The sequence below is a fragment of the Myotis nattereri genome, assembly GCF_964212035.1.
Source record: "Myotis nattereri genome assembly, chromosome: X".
NCBI lineage: Eukaryota > Metazoa > Chordata > Mammalia > Chiroptera > Vespertilionidae > Myotis > Myotis nattereri.
Window position 1 is genome coordinate 118,885,762 of NC_138078.1, and position 13,715 is coordinate 118,899,476.

The following is a 13,715-nucleotide window of genomic DNA, read 5'->3' on the forward strand; positions in this document are numbered from 1 at the left end:
AGTGGGGGTTGACTGGGGCCCTACAGCTCCCAACCTCTAGGACAGCCATGTGGGGCCAGAGGGAAGCTGCATCTTTTGCTTTTGCAGCTGCAGCGGCAGTGAAGAAAGCGGGAGGGCATCCTGAGGCGGGAAATGCCTATCAGTGTCATCCCCAGCTGCTTCCGGCTTCCTCCTTCAAGGATCCCGCAGCTCCTCTGTATCCACGCCAACCTCTCTCCTGCCCCGAGTTCTGGCAGGCAGCTGTGCGCCCGCTCAGGGCCCACGTCACAGGTCCACTGAGGGGCTGTCAGCTCCCCATTGTTCTCAGGGTTTCTCCGGCATTCCTTTGGCTCATGAAAGGAAATGCCTGAAGCTTCCCCCCACCTTCTCAGAGATGCTTGCCTCCTCAAGGGACACTGCCTGAGTGGGTCTGGCTAGGCTGGTACACCTGCTGGAGGCCAAAGACCAAATCTGAGAGGTTAATTAGGCCTCTGTTTCATGGATTCGCCCTAAAGGCTCCAGAAGGGCAGCTTTCCCTTCTCCCTCCTGAGCATATGCTGTTACCCCACAGTTATACACATAGCCACACTCCCTATCCCCATCCTACTCATTTCCACACTGTTCCACACATGCCCTCATATGCACACCCCCATTCTTCTAGGGAAGCTGTCAGGTGTGGCAGGGGCAGAAGGTGTGCTGTGGGCATGAACTGAGACTCTTCCAGAAAGCCTTCCCTGGCAACCCTATGTGGAACCCTTGAACCGCCATTAAGGGTCACTAATAGGTGTGGCTGTGATAACTACACATGTGGGATGGGAGTTGTCACAACCCGAGTATGTCAGTGGCAGCACACCTGGAGTGGCAAACCTTACTGAGTGGAAGCTGTCCCTATCCTGACTCCCCAATCGCTATGTGCCAGGCTCAAAAACCCTGCCCTCTTGGAGTTTTTATTCCAGTGTGCAGAGAAGACAACAAGTAAATGAACAAGTAAAATGTATACTATGACGCATTGTCATAAGTGCTATGGAGAAAAAATAAAGGACAAAATGGGAAGACTGAGTAGAGAGAGGGTTTGCAATTTTACTTTATTTTTTTAAAATAGGTTTTTATTGATATTTATTTATTTATTTATTTATTTAGAGAAAGAGGAAAGAAGAGGGACAGAGAGAAATATCCATCTGCTTCCTCACTACTGGGGAATCGAGCCCACAACCCAGGCATGTGTCCTGACTAGGAATCAAACCAGGGGCCTCTAGGTGCATGGGACGATGCTCAACCAACTGAGCCACACAGGCCAGGGCTGAGAGTTTGCAATTTTAAATATAGTGGGTAGGGAAAGCTTTATTGGAAAATTGACATTTAAGCACATACTAAAGAATCTGAGGAAGTAGGCCATGCTGATATCCAGGAGAACATTTCAGAACAAGTGCAAAGGCCCTGTGGTAGGAATGTGCCTGGAATGAGCAAGGAGTAACAAGGAGGCCAGTGTATTTGGAGTGGAGGACTCAAAGGAGAAGCAGTAGTAGGTGAGACTGAAGACGTAATGCAGGCCAGATCCTGCAGGACCTTATTTGCTATTGTAATGAGGGAGATGGGAGCTGCTGGAGGGTTAGAAGAGGCCTGACATGATCTTAGATGGTAAAGGATTATTCCAGCTGCTGTTTTGACAACAGACTGTAGGGAAAATAAGGGCAGACCCAGGGACACCAGTTAGGCGCTTCTTGAAATAAATCCAGGTGAAAGATGATGGTGTCTTAAGCCACAGTGGTAATAGTGGAGGTGATGAGATGTGAGAAGAATCTCAATACATTTTAAAGGTAGAGTTGACAGGATTTGTCGATAGATTAGATGGGAGGGAGTGAAAGAAATAAAAGAATTGAGGAGGACTTAAAAGGTTCACAACTGAGCCACTTTGGAGTTGCCATTTACTGCAGGGAGGTACAGAATCAGGTTTTTACTGGACTAGGGTAGAGAACCCGGCACTCAGTTATGGCCGTATTAGGTTTGAGAAAATTATCTGACATCCAAATGGAGCCGTGAGTGGGCAGCTGGGTACGTGAGTCTGGAAGTGAGGAGAGAGACCTATACCTTTCCCATGCATGTGTTTATGCTTTTATGGTGCATTGTGTCTATAAACAATTTCTAGGATTGCTTTATGAGTGTTTAAATTTTATATAAATAATGGTAATACCATGTACATATCTTTTTGCAACTTGCTCTTTTTGCTCAACATTATGTTTTTGAGATTTATCATGTTGAAACATATAGTTCTTTCTATTCAACTCTATATGTATTTCACTGTATAATTATGTCCTAATTTATGTTGCCATTCCCCCTATTAATAATAGATTTAGGTTGTATGGATTTCTGAATGTTTTTATTCTTCCATGGAGTGTGATGCAATGCTTTCTGGTGCTAGGTCCACAGATACTAAATGATTGAGTATTTATGTTCACCTCTACCTGTGTGTCTGGGATTACCAATTCCCACACAATAAGGAACAAACCATATCTGTTTATTTCCTTGTGCCCTATTCACTAAGCTGGGCCCAACCACTTTTCTCCCTAATGGTATTTATTTGGTGAGCCACATAGCTCAGACTGCTGGAAAGTAACAGCCATGATTTGCACTTTTTCAAGTTACCCCAAAACTTAATGGCTTAAAACCATGAGCATTTATCTCATGGTTTGTGTGGATCAGAAATGGGGTGTGGACCGTCTGTCTTGGGATCTCTCACAGGCTGTAGTCAAGGTGTTGCCGCGGGCTGCAAGCACCTCAAGACTCAAGTGCTGGAGGATCTCTTCCAGCTCACTCACAAGACTGTTGGCGGGAACCTTCAGGTGCTAACTGACTGTTGAACTGAAAGCTTCATTTCTTGCCAGCTGTCAGCCACCCTCAGTTCCTTGCCATGTGGAACTCTCCATAGAGCAGCTCGCAATAAGGCAGCCGGTTTCCACAGCACAAGTGAGAGATGGTGAGAGTGTAAGAAAGACAAGAGTCACAGTCTTACAATCTAATCTTGGAAAAGACAGCCTATCACCTTTGCCATATTCTATTCGTGTGAAGACAGTCACTAGGTTCAGTCCACGCACTGGGAGAGGGATTAGACAAGGGAATACCAGGAAGCTGGGATCATGGAGATCCTCATAGAGGCTGCATACCACAGAAATCAGAGGGCTTAGCTGGGGACAAGATCAATGGAGTCAAATGCCCACAGAGACATCAAGGAGGATGGAGGGTGAGGAAGTAAAAGCCAGAGAGCAGGAATAAGAGGATGGATGGACTCTGGGCTGAGAAAATGAAGGCATCTAACAGAGAGCATTTGTCTCAGAACTTTGGCGGTGAAAGTAAAGTGTATGTCAGTGGAGCAACATGTCAGTGGAAGGACAGGGAATCTCAGAGCACATTTTAAGGCCAAGGGGAAGGAGCCAGTGTGGAGCCAGACCCCTAGGACAGGAGGAAGGGCATCCTGTCATCTACCGCTGAGTGCACTCTAGGTTACAATTACTTTTACATATACATTCCTATTTGATCCTCATGTCAACCCGGTGAGCTGTTAATGGAGGTTATAACATCATCCCCATTTACAGACGAGGAAACAGGTGCAGAGTAGGGAAGTGGCTTTCCCACGATCAGATAGCCAATGTCTGAACCAAGACTAGAATTCAGGTATTCCGTCTCCTGGTGTTTCAAGTTCAGTGCTGGTTCCTCACTAGGCCCCAACACTTTCAGCATGCTATTCCGCTGCTCAGGAACCAACCTGGCTCCCTATGTCTATGAAATTAGGGACCTCTCCTCACCTCAAGGGGACTGAATGAAGGACTATAGTTTCAATTTAAGGCAGGGCGAACCACAGCTGGAAAGCAGTAAGAATCCCTTGAAGGTCAAGGGGCAGTCACTCAAATAGGGTGGCTTTGGGGTGTGAGGAGGTGTAGGGAAGACCCTACAGAGTGGTCTGGTGAGATATATGCCTCTGAGTCCATGGAACTCTGTTTGGACCCAATGAGGGTATGTGTGCAGGATTGCTGCCAAGTCCACATGCACCAAGCAAGGCCTCAAAGGGGAGGCACACAGCCCAGGAGGCTGACTTTCACTACAGAGGAGCTGTCCCAGTGAATTCCTCTCCCAGCCACTCAGCATCACTGGCTCTGTAGGCAGCTGACACGTCCAGTGAAGGAGTTTCCATCCAGGTCTAGAAAGCACCAGTGAGATCTGGGCAGCTGCTTTTATCCAACCTCGCCATGGCCTGTCTTCCCCTTTCAGAGGGAGCCTGACCCCCTTTGGGCAACATTCGGAAACTCGCTGGTGTCCCTTCTGAGACTCCCTGCCTCGGGCCCCAGCCCTCCCCCCACCATGGCCTTAGCCCTTTCCCATGAAACCTAGAGCACCTTGAGACTGGGGGCGGTATCTCTCCTAACAGGCAGGGGATCCAAGCCCTTTGTGAGCCGCAGGACATGCACAACTTACCCTGACATTGAGACAAGGAGTCAATGACAACCTACGGGTCACCTGGAACAACCTGAGCTACAGGATTCTGGAGACCTTCTAGAGCCTCATTTTTTTTAGATAAGAAAATTGAGGTACAGAAGATGGAGGGTGTTGGTCCAAGATCTCAAAGCTACTGAATGGCTGAGAAGTGGGGGGAGGGAGCATAGTTTGAAGGAGACTTGATGCTAAGGAAGAAAAGACTGCTGTGCAGCTAAGGCAGGAGTTCTGAGCAAAGTGTAAAGAAGTTGATCAAAGCAATGTGAGAAGGCTTGGAAGTGGCACACAGTAGGTATTTGACAAATGTATCATAAATAATAAAAACAATTGTTGCTGCAGAAGTAGGGGGAGGAACCAGGCCACAGGGCTAGAAAACTCTGCCCTCTCTGGGTCCTGCCTGGTCCAAATCAGTGAGATTTGAATAGCCAGTTGGAGCTTTCTTCCCATGTGACCCAACTGTGATCGGAAAGTGGGGTGGTGGTAAGGGGGGGAGGAGTTGGAGGAAGGGAAGTCTCACTCTTACTTGGGATAAAGAACCCTACCCCCTTGTTTTCCCTTTCAATTTTCTTTTTTTTCTTTTTTTATCAATAACTTCATATTTTATTACATAAACATGTATTATAGGCTTGCCTTACACTTTGAATCAATCTCCTATTTATACATAATTTTGTAACATTAAACATTGATCATTTCAAATATATTAACTAAGTGATGCAGTGGACACATTTCATTAAACAATATCAAAAAGTAGCATTCTTTAACATCACCATCAATATAATCGAAGTGTTTAAATATTGGGAAGCCATCAAGTTCACAGTGGTGAACACAAGCTTTACAGAATCTAATTTTTATTTAAAGTATGAATTTTATCATTGGTAACATAAAATGGTTTTCTTTGATACGAGGCTCACTATGTTCATTTAGAGAAAACATCTGCAAGTCAACAAGAGCTTGTCAATCACTCTTAAGTAAAAATGGTGTTTCATTAAAAAAAAAAAAGCAGTCCCACTTGTAACTCAATCAATGAATTGCAGTAGTGCTTTTCCTTTTTTGTGTGTGATTAATCACTATGCTTTCATTATGTTCAATTTGTAACAATGAAATTGGGGGTCACTACAACATGAGGAACTGTAGTAAAGGATCGCAGCATTAGGAAGGTTGAGACCACTGGTCTAAGGTTTAATTCTACCTCAGTTTCTGGCTCCTACCCAGCCTGGCCCTGGTCCCGGCTTGGGCAGGAGGCAAACAACTGATGTGTTTCTCTCACATCGATATTTCTGTCTTTCCCTTTCTCTCCCATTCTTTCTGAACATCAATGGGAAAATATCCTCGGGTGAGGATTAAAAAAAACACAAAGGTGGGTAACCTGGTCAGAAGGTCAAATCTACAAGCTGCTCCTCCCAGGGGGTCTGGAATGAATGTTCTAGAGCATCTCCAGGAAGGCCTGCGGGGATGGTGCCTCCACATTCTGGAAGGTGTTCTGGACTCTGCCGTACAGGATTAAGTATTTCACCTTCAGCCAGATGAACCCAAAGTGGTTCTCATCGAACAGGATGAAGACTCCAGGGAACCGCTCCCAGTAGGCTAAGCCAGGTAAGGTAACAGTATCCACACCATAGAAACACATCCTGCAGGTTCGGGGGTAGTTCTGGTCTCTTGTGCGCATGCCCACAGGCAGAACAAACGGGGCAGGCTGTTCCTCCAAAGCTGCAGCCCCGGACTCCCCGACGCTGGGCTGGGCAGGGCTCTGCCAGCCATGGCCCTCGCTTTTCTCAGTCCCTTTTTCTTGCTGCTGCTGCTGCTGCTCCCGGATCACCTGCTCATCAATCTCCTGGACCACGCGGGAGAGCTCGTTGAAGTCGCGGAAGAACTCGCCATCTGGCAGCCGGATGCGGCGCATGAGGTGGGTCTCTAACATCCTGATGGTGTCTCCCGTGATCTTCGTGACCCTGGCATACTTCCCATGGAAGCTGAGCATGACAATCTTTAGGCCGAAGGCATCGTAGTTGCCTTGGAAGAGGCCTGGCCTGATGAGGTCCTCCGGGTGGCTCGGCGGGAGGTAGAGGCGGCGGTAGGCCAGGCAGTCATACTGATATCTGTCCTCCAGCCCCAGCGTCAGCGACAGCACCAGCGCCCGTTCTTGCCTAAGTCTCGCTGTTAAATCCTTCCGGTGGTCTGTCTTGTCGCACTGGAGGGTGAGCCTGTCCCTCTGAATCTGCACGTGGCGGCTGTGGGGCCTGCGGTGGCGGCCTTCCATGCATTCCACCACGGCTGATTTCCTCTCCGTCAGGCGAACTCTGAACGAGGGCTGGAATTGCAGTGGGCCATCCACATGGGTGTTAAGGGAAGGCCCGTACGCCCAACCAGTAATACATAAGCCGTCCACCCCGACATTCAGCAGTGTTCTATAGCCCTCAGTATCTAGCTGCCACAATCCCAAAATGTGTCTGTATGGGTGGAGCAGCTTCGCATAGACTTCTCGATAAGACATACCTATCACCTCAGGTTCTGCGAGTTTTCAGAAAAGCCATATTCCTCCCGGCAGCGCCGTCTCCAGATGCTGTCGATGTGCAGGATGTGGTGGAATTGGCTGCAGGCCAGGGCCAGGCTGGGCAGGTCGGTGCCGGGGAGGCAGGCAAAGATCTCCACCAGCATCTCCACCGGCAGGTCCCGCAGCGAGCAGTGCGGGGGCGGCATGAGGCTCGCAATTTCTCCACTCTCCGCACAGCACCGCGCTGCCTCGACCGCCTCCGCGTGCTTTTCTGCCTCGGCCGGGGCCGGCTTGCCGTAGGCCACTGCCCTCTCAGCTGGGCCCTGGCACTGCTGACGACACCAACACCGACATCCCTGTGAAGAGCCCGCGCCGCAGAGACTAGCGCACTCCTCCATTCCTCGAGGCATAACAGCCAAAAAGCCTGCCTCCCTTTCAATTTTCTTGAGTGTGGACTTGGTACCAAGCAGTATTAGAAACAAACACACACACACACACACACACACACACACACACACACACACACGATCCCCTATGAGGCAGGAACTATCAACACCTCCATTTATAGTTCAGGAAACAGCTAGTAAGTGGCCATCTGGTTTTAATACCTATGCACCTAACCAGTAGACTACACTGCCTTTTGGCTGAGAAGGGCAGCTTGTAATGGAGCTGCTGCCACTGATGGCGACATAACAGGACATGATTTGGGGTTGCCAAAGTCCTGCACACTTGCACACAACCTCTACATGGCATGGGGCCTGAGGTGCTCCAATAAACAGCCTAATAAGCCATTAGCCACAATGAAGGTTTTGACATGAGTCTCAGAGCTCTGTAAGGACAGCAGGGCCCTAAGGAGACTGCACCATGGTGGGAATGTTTGAAAAATAAAGGAGGAAGAATGTACAGGGCAGCCTGTCTTCCTTTCTATTCACTTAATACTTATTAAGCACCTACTATGTGCCTGTGCAGGGGCCTGGGGCTACAGCAATGAGCCAGAGAAGCCGGTCCCTTCAGTCCCAGAGCTCACAATCTAGAGAGGGAGAGCAATTAGCAGTCACACTAAAGTGTGACGGGGTCAGTAGGGGGTCAGTGAGAGGGTTGTGGGGGCACCAAAGAGGGACCAAACCGAGGTCTAGTCCAACCCTGGTCTACTGTGCCAGGGAGAGACTCCCCCCAAGAACTTTTCACTTTCAACTGAGATCTTGTTTGATTTTCACCACAGCCCAGTTTCCAGAGAGGGAAACTGAAGCCCAAAAAGTCAAATGATTTGCTCAGGAACTCAGTCAGTGAGTCACAGAGCAGGCACCCAGAGTCAGTGCTCAGACTCCCGGTCCAATGTGCTCCCCACTTCAGCAAGAGCAAATGCAAACAAGTTCTAATGATGGAGGGAGTTTTGCAATGGAGGAGAGGTGTGAGGCAGATAGGGTTGGAGGAAAAGTGATCCTACAGGACATGAAATCCAAAGGAGGGGACGGGTGTCCAATGGGAGCGGTACAACCTGAGAGTTCAGTGCCCTTTGGGCCCCAGTGAAGTCCCAGGAAAGCCTCTAGCAGCAGCCCTTACACTTGACAGTTCCTGGGACAGCCAAAGGAGGGCCATACCCATCAGGCTTACCAACTAGGAAGGCAAAACTGCTTGCTGTTGCCCCAGACCTTCCACTTGACAGACTTGGTGTTCATGACACCTGCCCCTGAGAGTCCATGGCAACTAGGAATCACTATCACTACCACCCCCGTCCCCCCGCCCCCCCCCCCCCCCCCCGCCAAATCACAACTCACAAGATGTTCTTCTGCCTATTGTGGTCAGTAGCTCTGTGGAGCTGTGAAGAAATAGGGTGCACCCAGCCTTTAAGACTGAACATAGCCTCCACTCATCTCAGGTGGGGCAGAGTTAGAAGTGGTTATTAGTTGTGGGGGTGCAGGTGAAAGAGGTCTGCAATGCTTTGAATGCATCCATCTGCCTGAGCTCAACATCACCAGAGATAGGCCATGGTTCAGCATTCATCCCAGAATCCCCTCTAGAGCTAATCCAGAGGCATCCCAGTTGAAGAGATGCTCAACATTTAATAGCCCTAGGTTTCAGTCAGCCCCTGAAGCTTCCAGTTTCTCACATGCTAAAGAAAGATCATTCTAAATAGCTTGTCTAAATAGATTGTTTAAAGAAATAAGATGACATCTAGCACAGAAAACATATTCTAGCAAAATGTCTAGCACATAATAGATGCTCAAAATGTCAATCTTGGGAGCTTCATTCTAAATATTTTTGCCCTCCCCCACAATGGAAACTCCTCTCTTCTCCACATCCTTATTTTAACAGAAGCCCCAGTGGGTCCTTGGGAGTTCAAAGAGCCCAAGTTAGAGGTCACCCAGAAGTTCCTGGTTTATTGGGAGTGACCCTACAAGCATGAGAGACCTGGGTTTTAGTCCTGGCTATATTAATGGCTGGCCTTGATCAAGTTACCTGCCCTCTCTGGTTCCCAGTTAGCCTCTCCATATGGACTATGAGGGGCTGGCCTAGGCCAGAGGTTTTTCAAATTATGTTTCACAGAAGCCTAGGTGCTTTGGGGTACACTTGTGGTGGGAAGAGAGATAAGACTGAATGGGTGAGGCTCTGGACATCCCCCCTAATCTTGTTTTGATGGACTTTGTAAGCGCCAAAACTTTGAAAGTTGTGTGAATACTCTGGCCCATGCTCCTGGCTTTGCTATGGGAAGATGTTGCCTTGGCTGCTTCCTCAGCCTGAGTGCACAAGCCCCGCAGCCTGGGAGCAACACCAAGAGATGCTCCCGACCTAAATGGTGCCCCAACTCCATTTTCTCCCATGCCAACCTGCCTGAGCCCTCTTCCTGCCCCAGTCCTCTCTGACAGTCACAACTTCCCAAACCAAGGCTGCTTTGGCCAAACACCCCAAGGAGAAGTATGGTGAGGGAGGCTGGGGCAGAGACGGGGCCTTGGAGGGGGAACAAGCCCTCGCTGGCTCTCCCTCCTTGGAAGAGAATGACAGGGGCCAAGCCCCCAGGACACTGGCCCCGTGGCCCACCTCCCAGAGCGTTCTTGCTGAGTGTGGAGGGTGGAGGTCTAATCTGCCTTTGGGACAAAGCCTACCTGGTGCTTGAGTATTGTTGCCATGGAGACACAGAAAGATGTTATTAGTATCTTTTCAACTCAGTGGCCTTGTGTGGTCCAGTCCCGTGCAATCTTAGCAGTAGCACACCATCACCCTGGCAACCCATTAGCCTAGTGTTGTTACCATGGAAACTGCAGCAAGGTCGATCAGCCTGGGAACTTCCCTGAGGAGATGTGCTCTGGGGGGGTCTGCCCATGGCAGTGCCCACTCTGCAGGCCTCCCAATGGACAGTGACCCACTCCTCGGACACTCCAGGTAGTTCAGGATCTTTTCTGGAGCGAGATCAGACTCAGTGTGAAGGGAAAGAATTTGGCCCTGTAGTGGCAGAGCTATGCCTTGTTGCCATGGAAATACTGCTTTTAAGTATCTCAAAGCACAGTGCAAAACTAACTCCTCCAGGAGATTGAGGCTGGCCGGAAAGGAGGCTGTGAGCCTGCTCTTCATTCACTTGTCCATTCAGTCATTCAGCATTTATTGAACACTTATTAGTACAATGAAGGCTGTGTATGGCCTGGGCTCTAACTATAGGAACCCCTGCTCACTCACCCTCCTCAGTAGAAAGAGGAGTAGTAAGGTGGGGGAGGCATCTTACTTCCTGATTCAATCCCCATTTGAGGAGAAGGTGTTGACACACCAAAGGGAATGAGATCAGAGGGTCTGTGTGTGGACAGGGGTACTTTGGAAGAGTGTTTGCTTCCTTTTTAAAAAAAATATTTTTTATTGATTTCAGAGAGGAAGGGAGAGGGAGAGAGGTAGAAACATCAATGATGAAAGAGAATCATTGATCGGTTGCCTCCTGCATGCCCCACACTGGGGATCGAGCCAGCAACCCAGGTATGTGCCCTGACCTGGAATCAAACCAACCTGGAATCAAACTGTGACCTCCTGATTCATAGGTTAATGCTCAACCACTGAGTCACTCTGACCAGGCAAGTGCTTGCTTTCTATACTCTTCTGTTTTTAGCCTACCCCCTGCATAAGTATTCAGGGAATTAGAATCTTTGTGTGGTCTGGGTCACCAAAGGCTTGGCCAGACATGGAAGAAGACAGGCTATCCTGGGAACCAGTGAGTCCCCATCACAGAAGGTATGCAAGCAGAGGCAAAACAACTGCTTAGTGAGTATTGTGTAGAGACCATAGAGCACAATGGCTAAGAGTACAGGTTCTAAAGCCAGACTGCCAGGCTTTAAATCGTGGCTCAATTGACTCGCTATGTGACTTTGGGCAATTCACTTAAGTTTATTGAGCTTTGGTGTGTAAAAAAGGGATAAGAGTTTCTACCTCATAGGGTTGTTGTGGGAATTAAATGAGTATAATATGTAGAGCACTTAGAGCAGTACCTAGCATATAAGTGCTCAATAAATATTAGCTTGCATTATCTAATGATAGCTTGGCCTAGGATTCTATATTCTTCCTGAACACCTTGGGGATAAAAAAGGGATTCTGGTAAGGGTGAGACTGTCCTGCTGGGGAGCTGGCTGAGGGGAGCACCTAAGAGCTTTGCACTCACCCCTTGCATGCTTCCAGCAATAATTTCCTTTTTAAAGTGGTTTTGGATTTAGTGTCTTAATTGAGCTTCAAGGCAACACAAGAGGTACAGTTATCATCACCATGTTATTGATAAGGCAGGTGACGCTCAGAGGGGACAGTGACATGGTTACCAAGTGGCAGAACTGAGATGGGAGCTTACCTTCTATCACACCATCTCACAGTCCTCCAGGCCAGCTTGTAGGGAGGACAGCAGTTGGAATGGGAAGTCATGCAGTGGGCAAAAGAGGAGCCCTGCCAGCCGTAGCCTGTGGAAAGCACAGGTTACTGTTTGCATTTCTACAAGGAGGAGCTGAGCTCAAAGGCCAGGGAGCAGAAGAGGGTCTCTCCTAGAAATGCTTCAGTGTGACTGGTATGCCCCACCCATGGGCAAAGGACAAGGCTAGGCCTGCTCCTGAGTGCTTCCCTGAACTTGAACTTGAATCCTCCAGAGCTCCCACCCCTCTGAGCTCACGCAGAAAGCTGGGCCTTTGGGCAAAGTCTAAGGGAGTCATTAGACTCTGATCTGACTTTTCTGTTCCCTACCTAATGGTTCAAGTATTTATCGGATGGCTAATAGCCTCACCACGGGATTTTGCTTGCTGGGACTGGTAAGGTGGACTAGTATTTTTATGCTGTTTAGAGGGGTAAATAAGAAGGGCTGTGTTGTTGTTTTTTAAACACACACACACACACACACACACACACACAGCCATCTCATAGGCTTGAAGACAAGAGGAACACCTTAACTCATGGTCTCCTGAAGCTCCAGGTTAAAAACAACATATATTACCTGGAAGTGTGGGAAGTACACAGAGGTGACATTGAAAATCTTTAGTAACCAGCATAACATGTATAACATGGGCACCAACGAACTCCTAGCACATACAGAGGAAGAGAGCAGTCCCAGATTGAGCCTTGGCCAGGATCCGAGTGTTCCTTTAGGCCTCTCCTGTAAGCGCATGCAAAAATCAGTTTTGCTCATTGCCTCCAGTGGCTCTGCGATCTCCCGTAACAGCTGTGAGTCTACGTGATGTACCTGCTAGGGGGAAGGCTGGTGGAATAAGGAAATGCTCCTGGGGAGCCAGGCAGCCAAGGGACATCCTGTATGGATGTGGACAGGGCCTGACCTTTGCAGCCACAAGCTAGAGACCATCACCCTTGGGATCCTTGGATGGCAACTTCTGTTCCTCCCCCACCCACTAACATGCACAAGCAGTTAGTATGCACACAGACTTAATACAGTGAAAATGCACATACCTTCCCAGTCAGTGTTCACAAATACAGAATCCACCTCCGCCCATTACCTGTAGATGTACTCTCACCTCCTCTCAAATTATGGGCATAAACTCACACCCACGAAATCACTCACACACTCAGAATCCTGCACCAGAAGCAATTAAAAGAGTCTCCTTTGACTAACTCCATTTGACACCCCTCCACACACATCTTGGTTTTTGCTCTTTCTCACACCTTCCGTGGAATAGGACAGATGAAGTGGCCCTGTCCCAGGCTTGGCGCAGGCAGTAAGAAGTCCCTCCTGCAGTTCCCATAAGCTGCCAGCAGGTGGTAGCATCTCACTCCACACTGACTTCCACCCAAAGACCTAGAGAAAGGGAGGCGGAGCACAAGGAAAGTTGAACTAAGAAGCTTTCAAAGTGTCTGGCCAGGTTAGCGGGCCTGCTTCCAGTCTGTGAAATGGGTTTAAGAACAAATCACGTCTGCTCTCTGCCTCCTGGGTGCTTGTCCTCAAGCTCTGTGCTCCCTCTGCCAGGATTTCCCTTTTCCTCCTTAATCTCTACCCACACTGAGGTCTGGGCTCCCACTTCTCAAGGAAACCTCTCTGATCATCACTACCCCTCACCAACTAGATGGTGAGCTTCTTCTGTAATAAACTTCCTAGAGCCCTTACCACAGTCCTGGTCAGACATTCCCTTGTGATTTTTTTTAAAATAATATCTGGTGGTAAGGAATGTGGTACATAGTAGGCACTTATTAAGCATTTGTCGAATGTTGAGAAATGAATGTCTAGCCTTTTACAGATGACAAAGCACTTTCATATGCAACTCAGACATCCTCTGAGGTAGGCATTTTTCTCCCTGTTTCA

General features: G+C 48.6%; 1 protein-coding gene across 1 annotated transcript; it reads right to left on the bottom strand.

Annotated features, from left to right (window-relative positions):
* Positions 1 to 5,848: 5,848 nt before the first annotated feature.
* LOC308511441 (F-box only protein 31-like) lies at positions 5,849 to 7,353 on the bottom strand (the record flags this gene model as incomplete). The annotated part of the gene is given in 3 exon segments (XM_081081482.1): positions 5,849 to 5,887; positions 5,891 to 6,969; positions 6,972 to 7,353. Coding segments are annotated over 3 exon segments (1,500 nt in total).
* Positions 7,354 to 13,715: the final 6,362 nt, after the last annotated feature.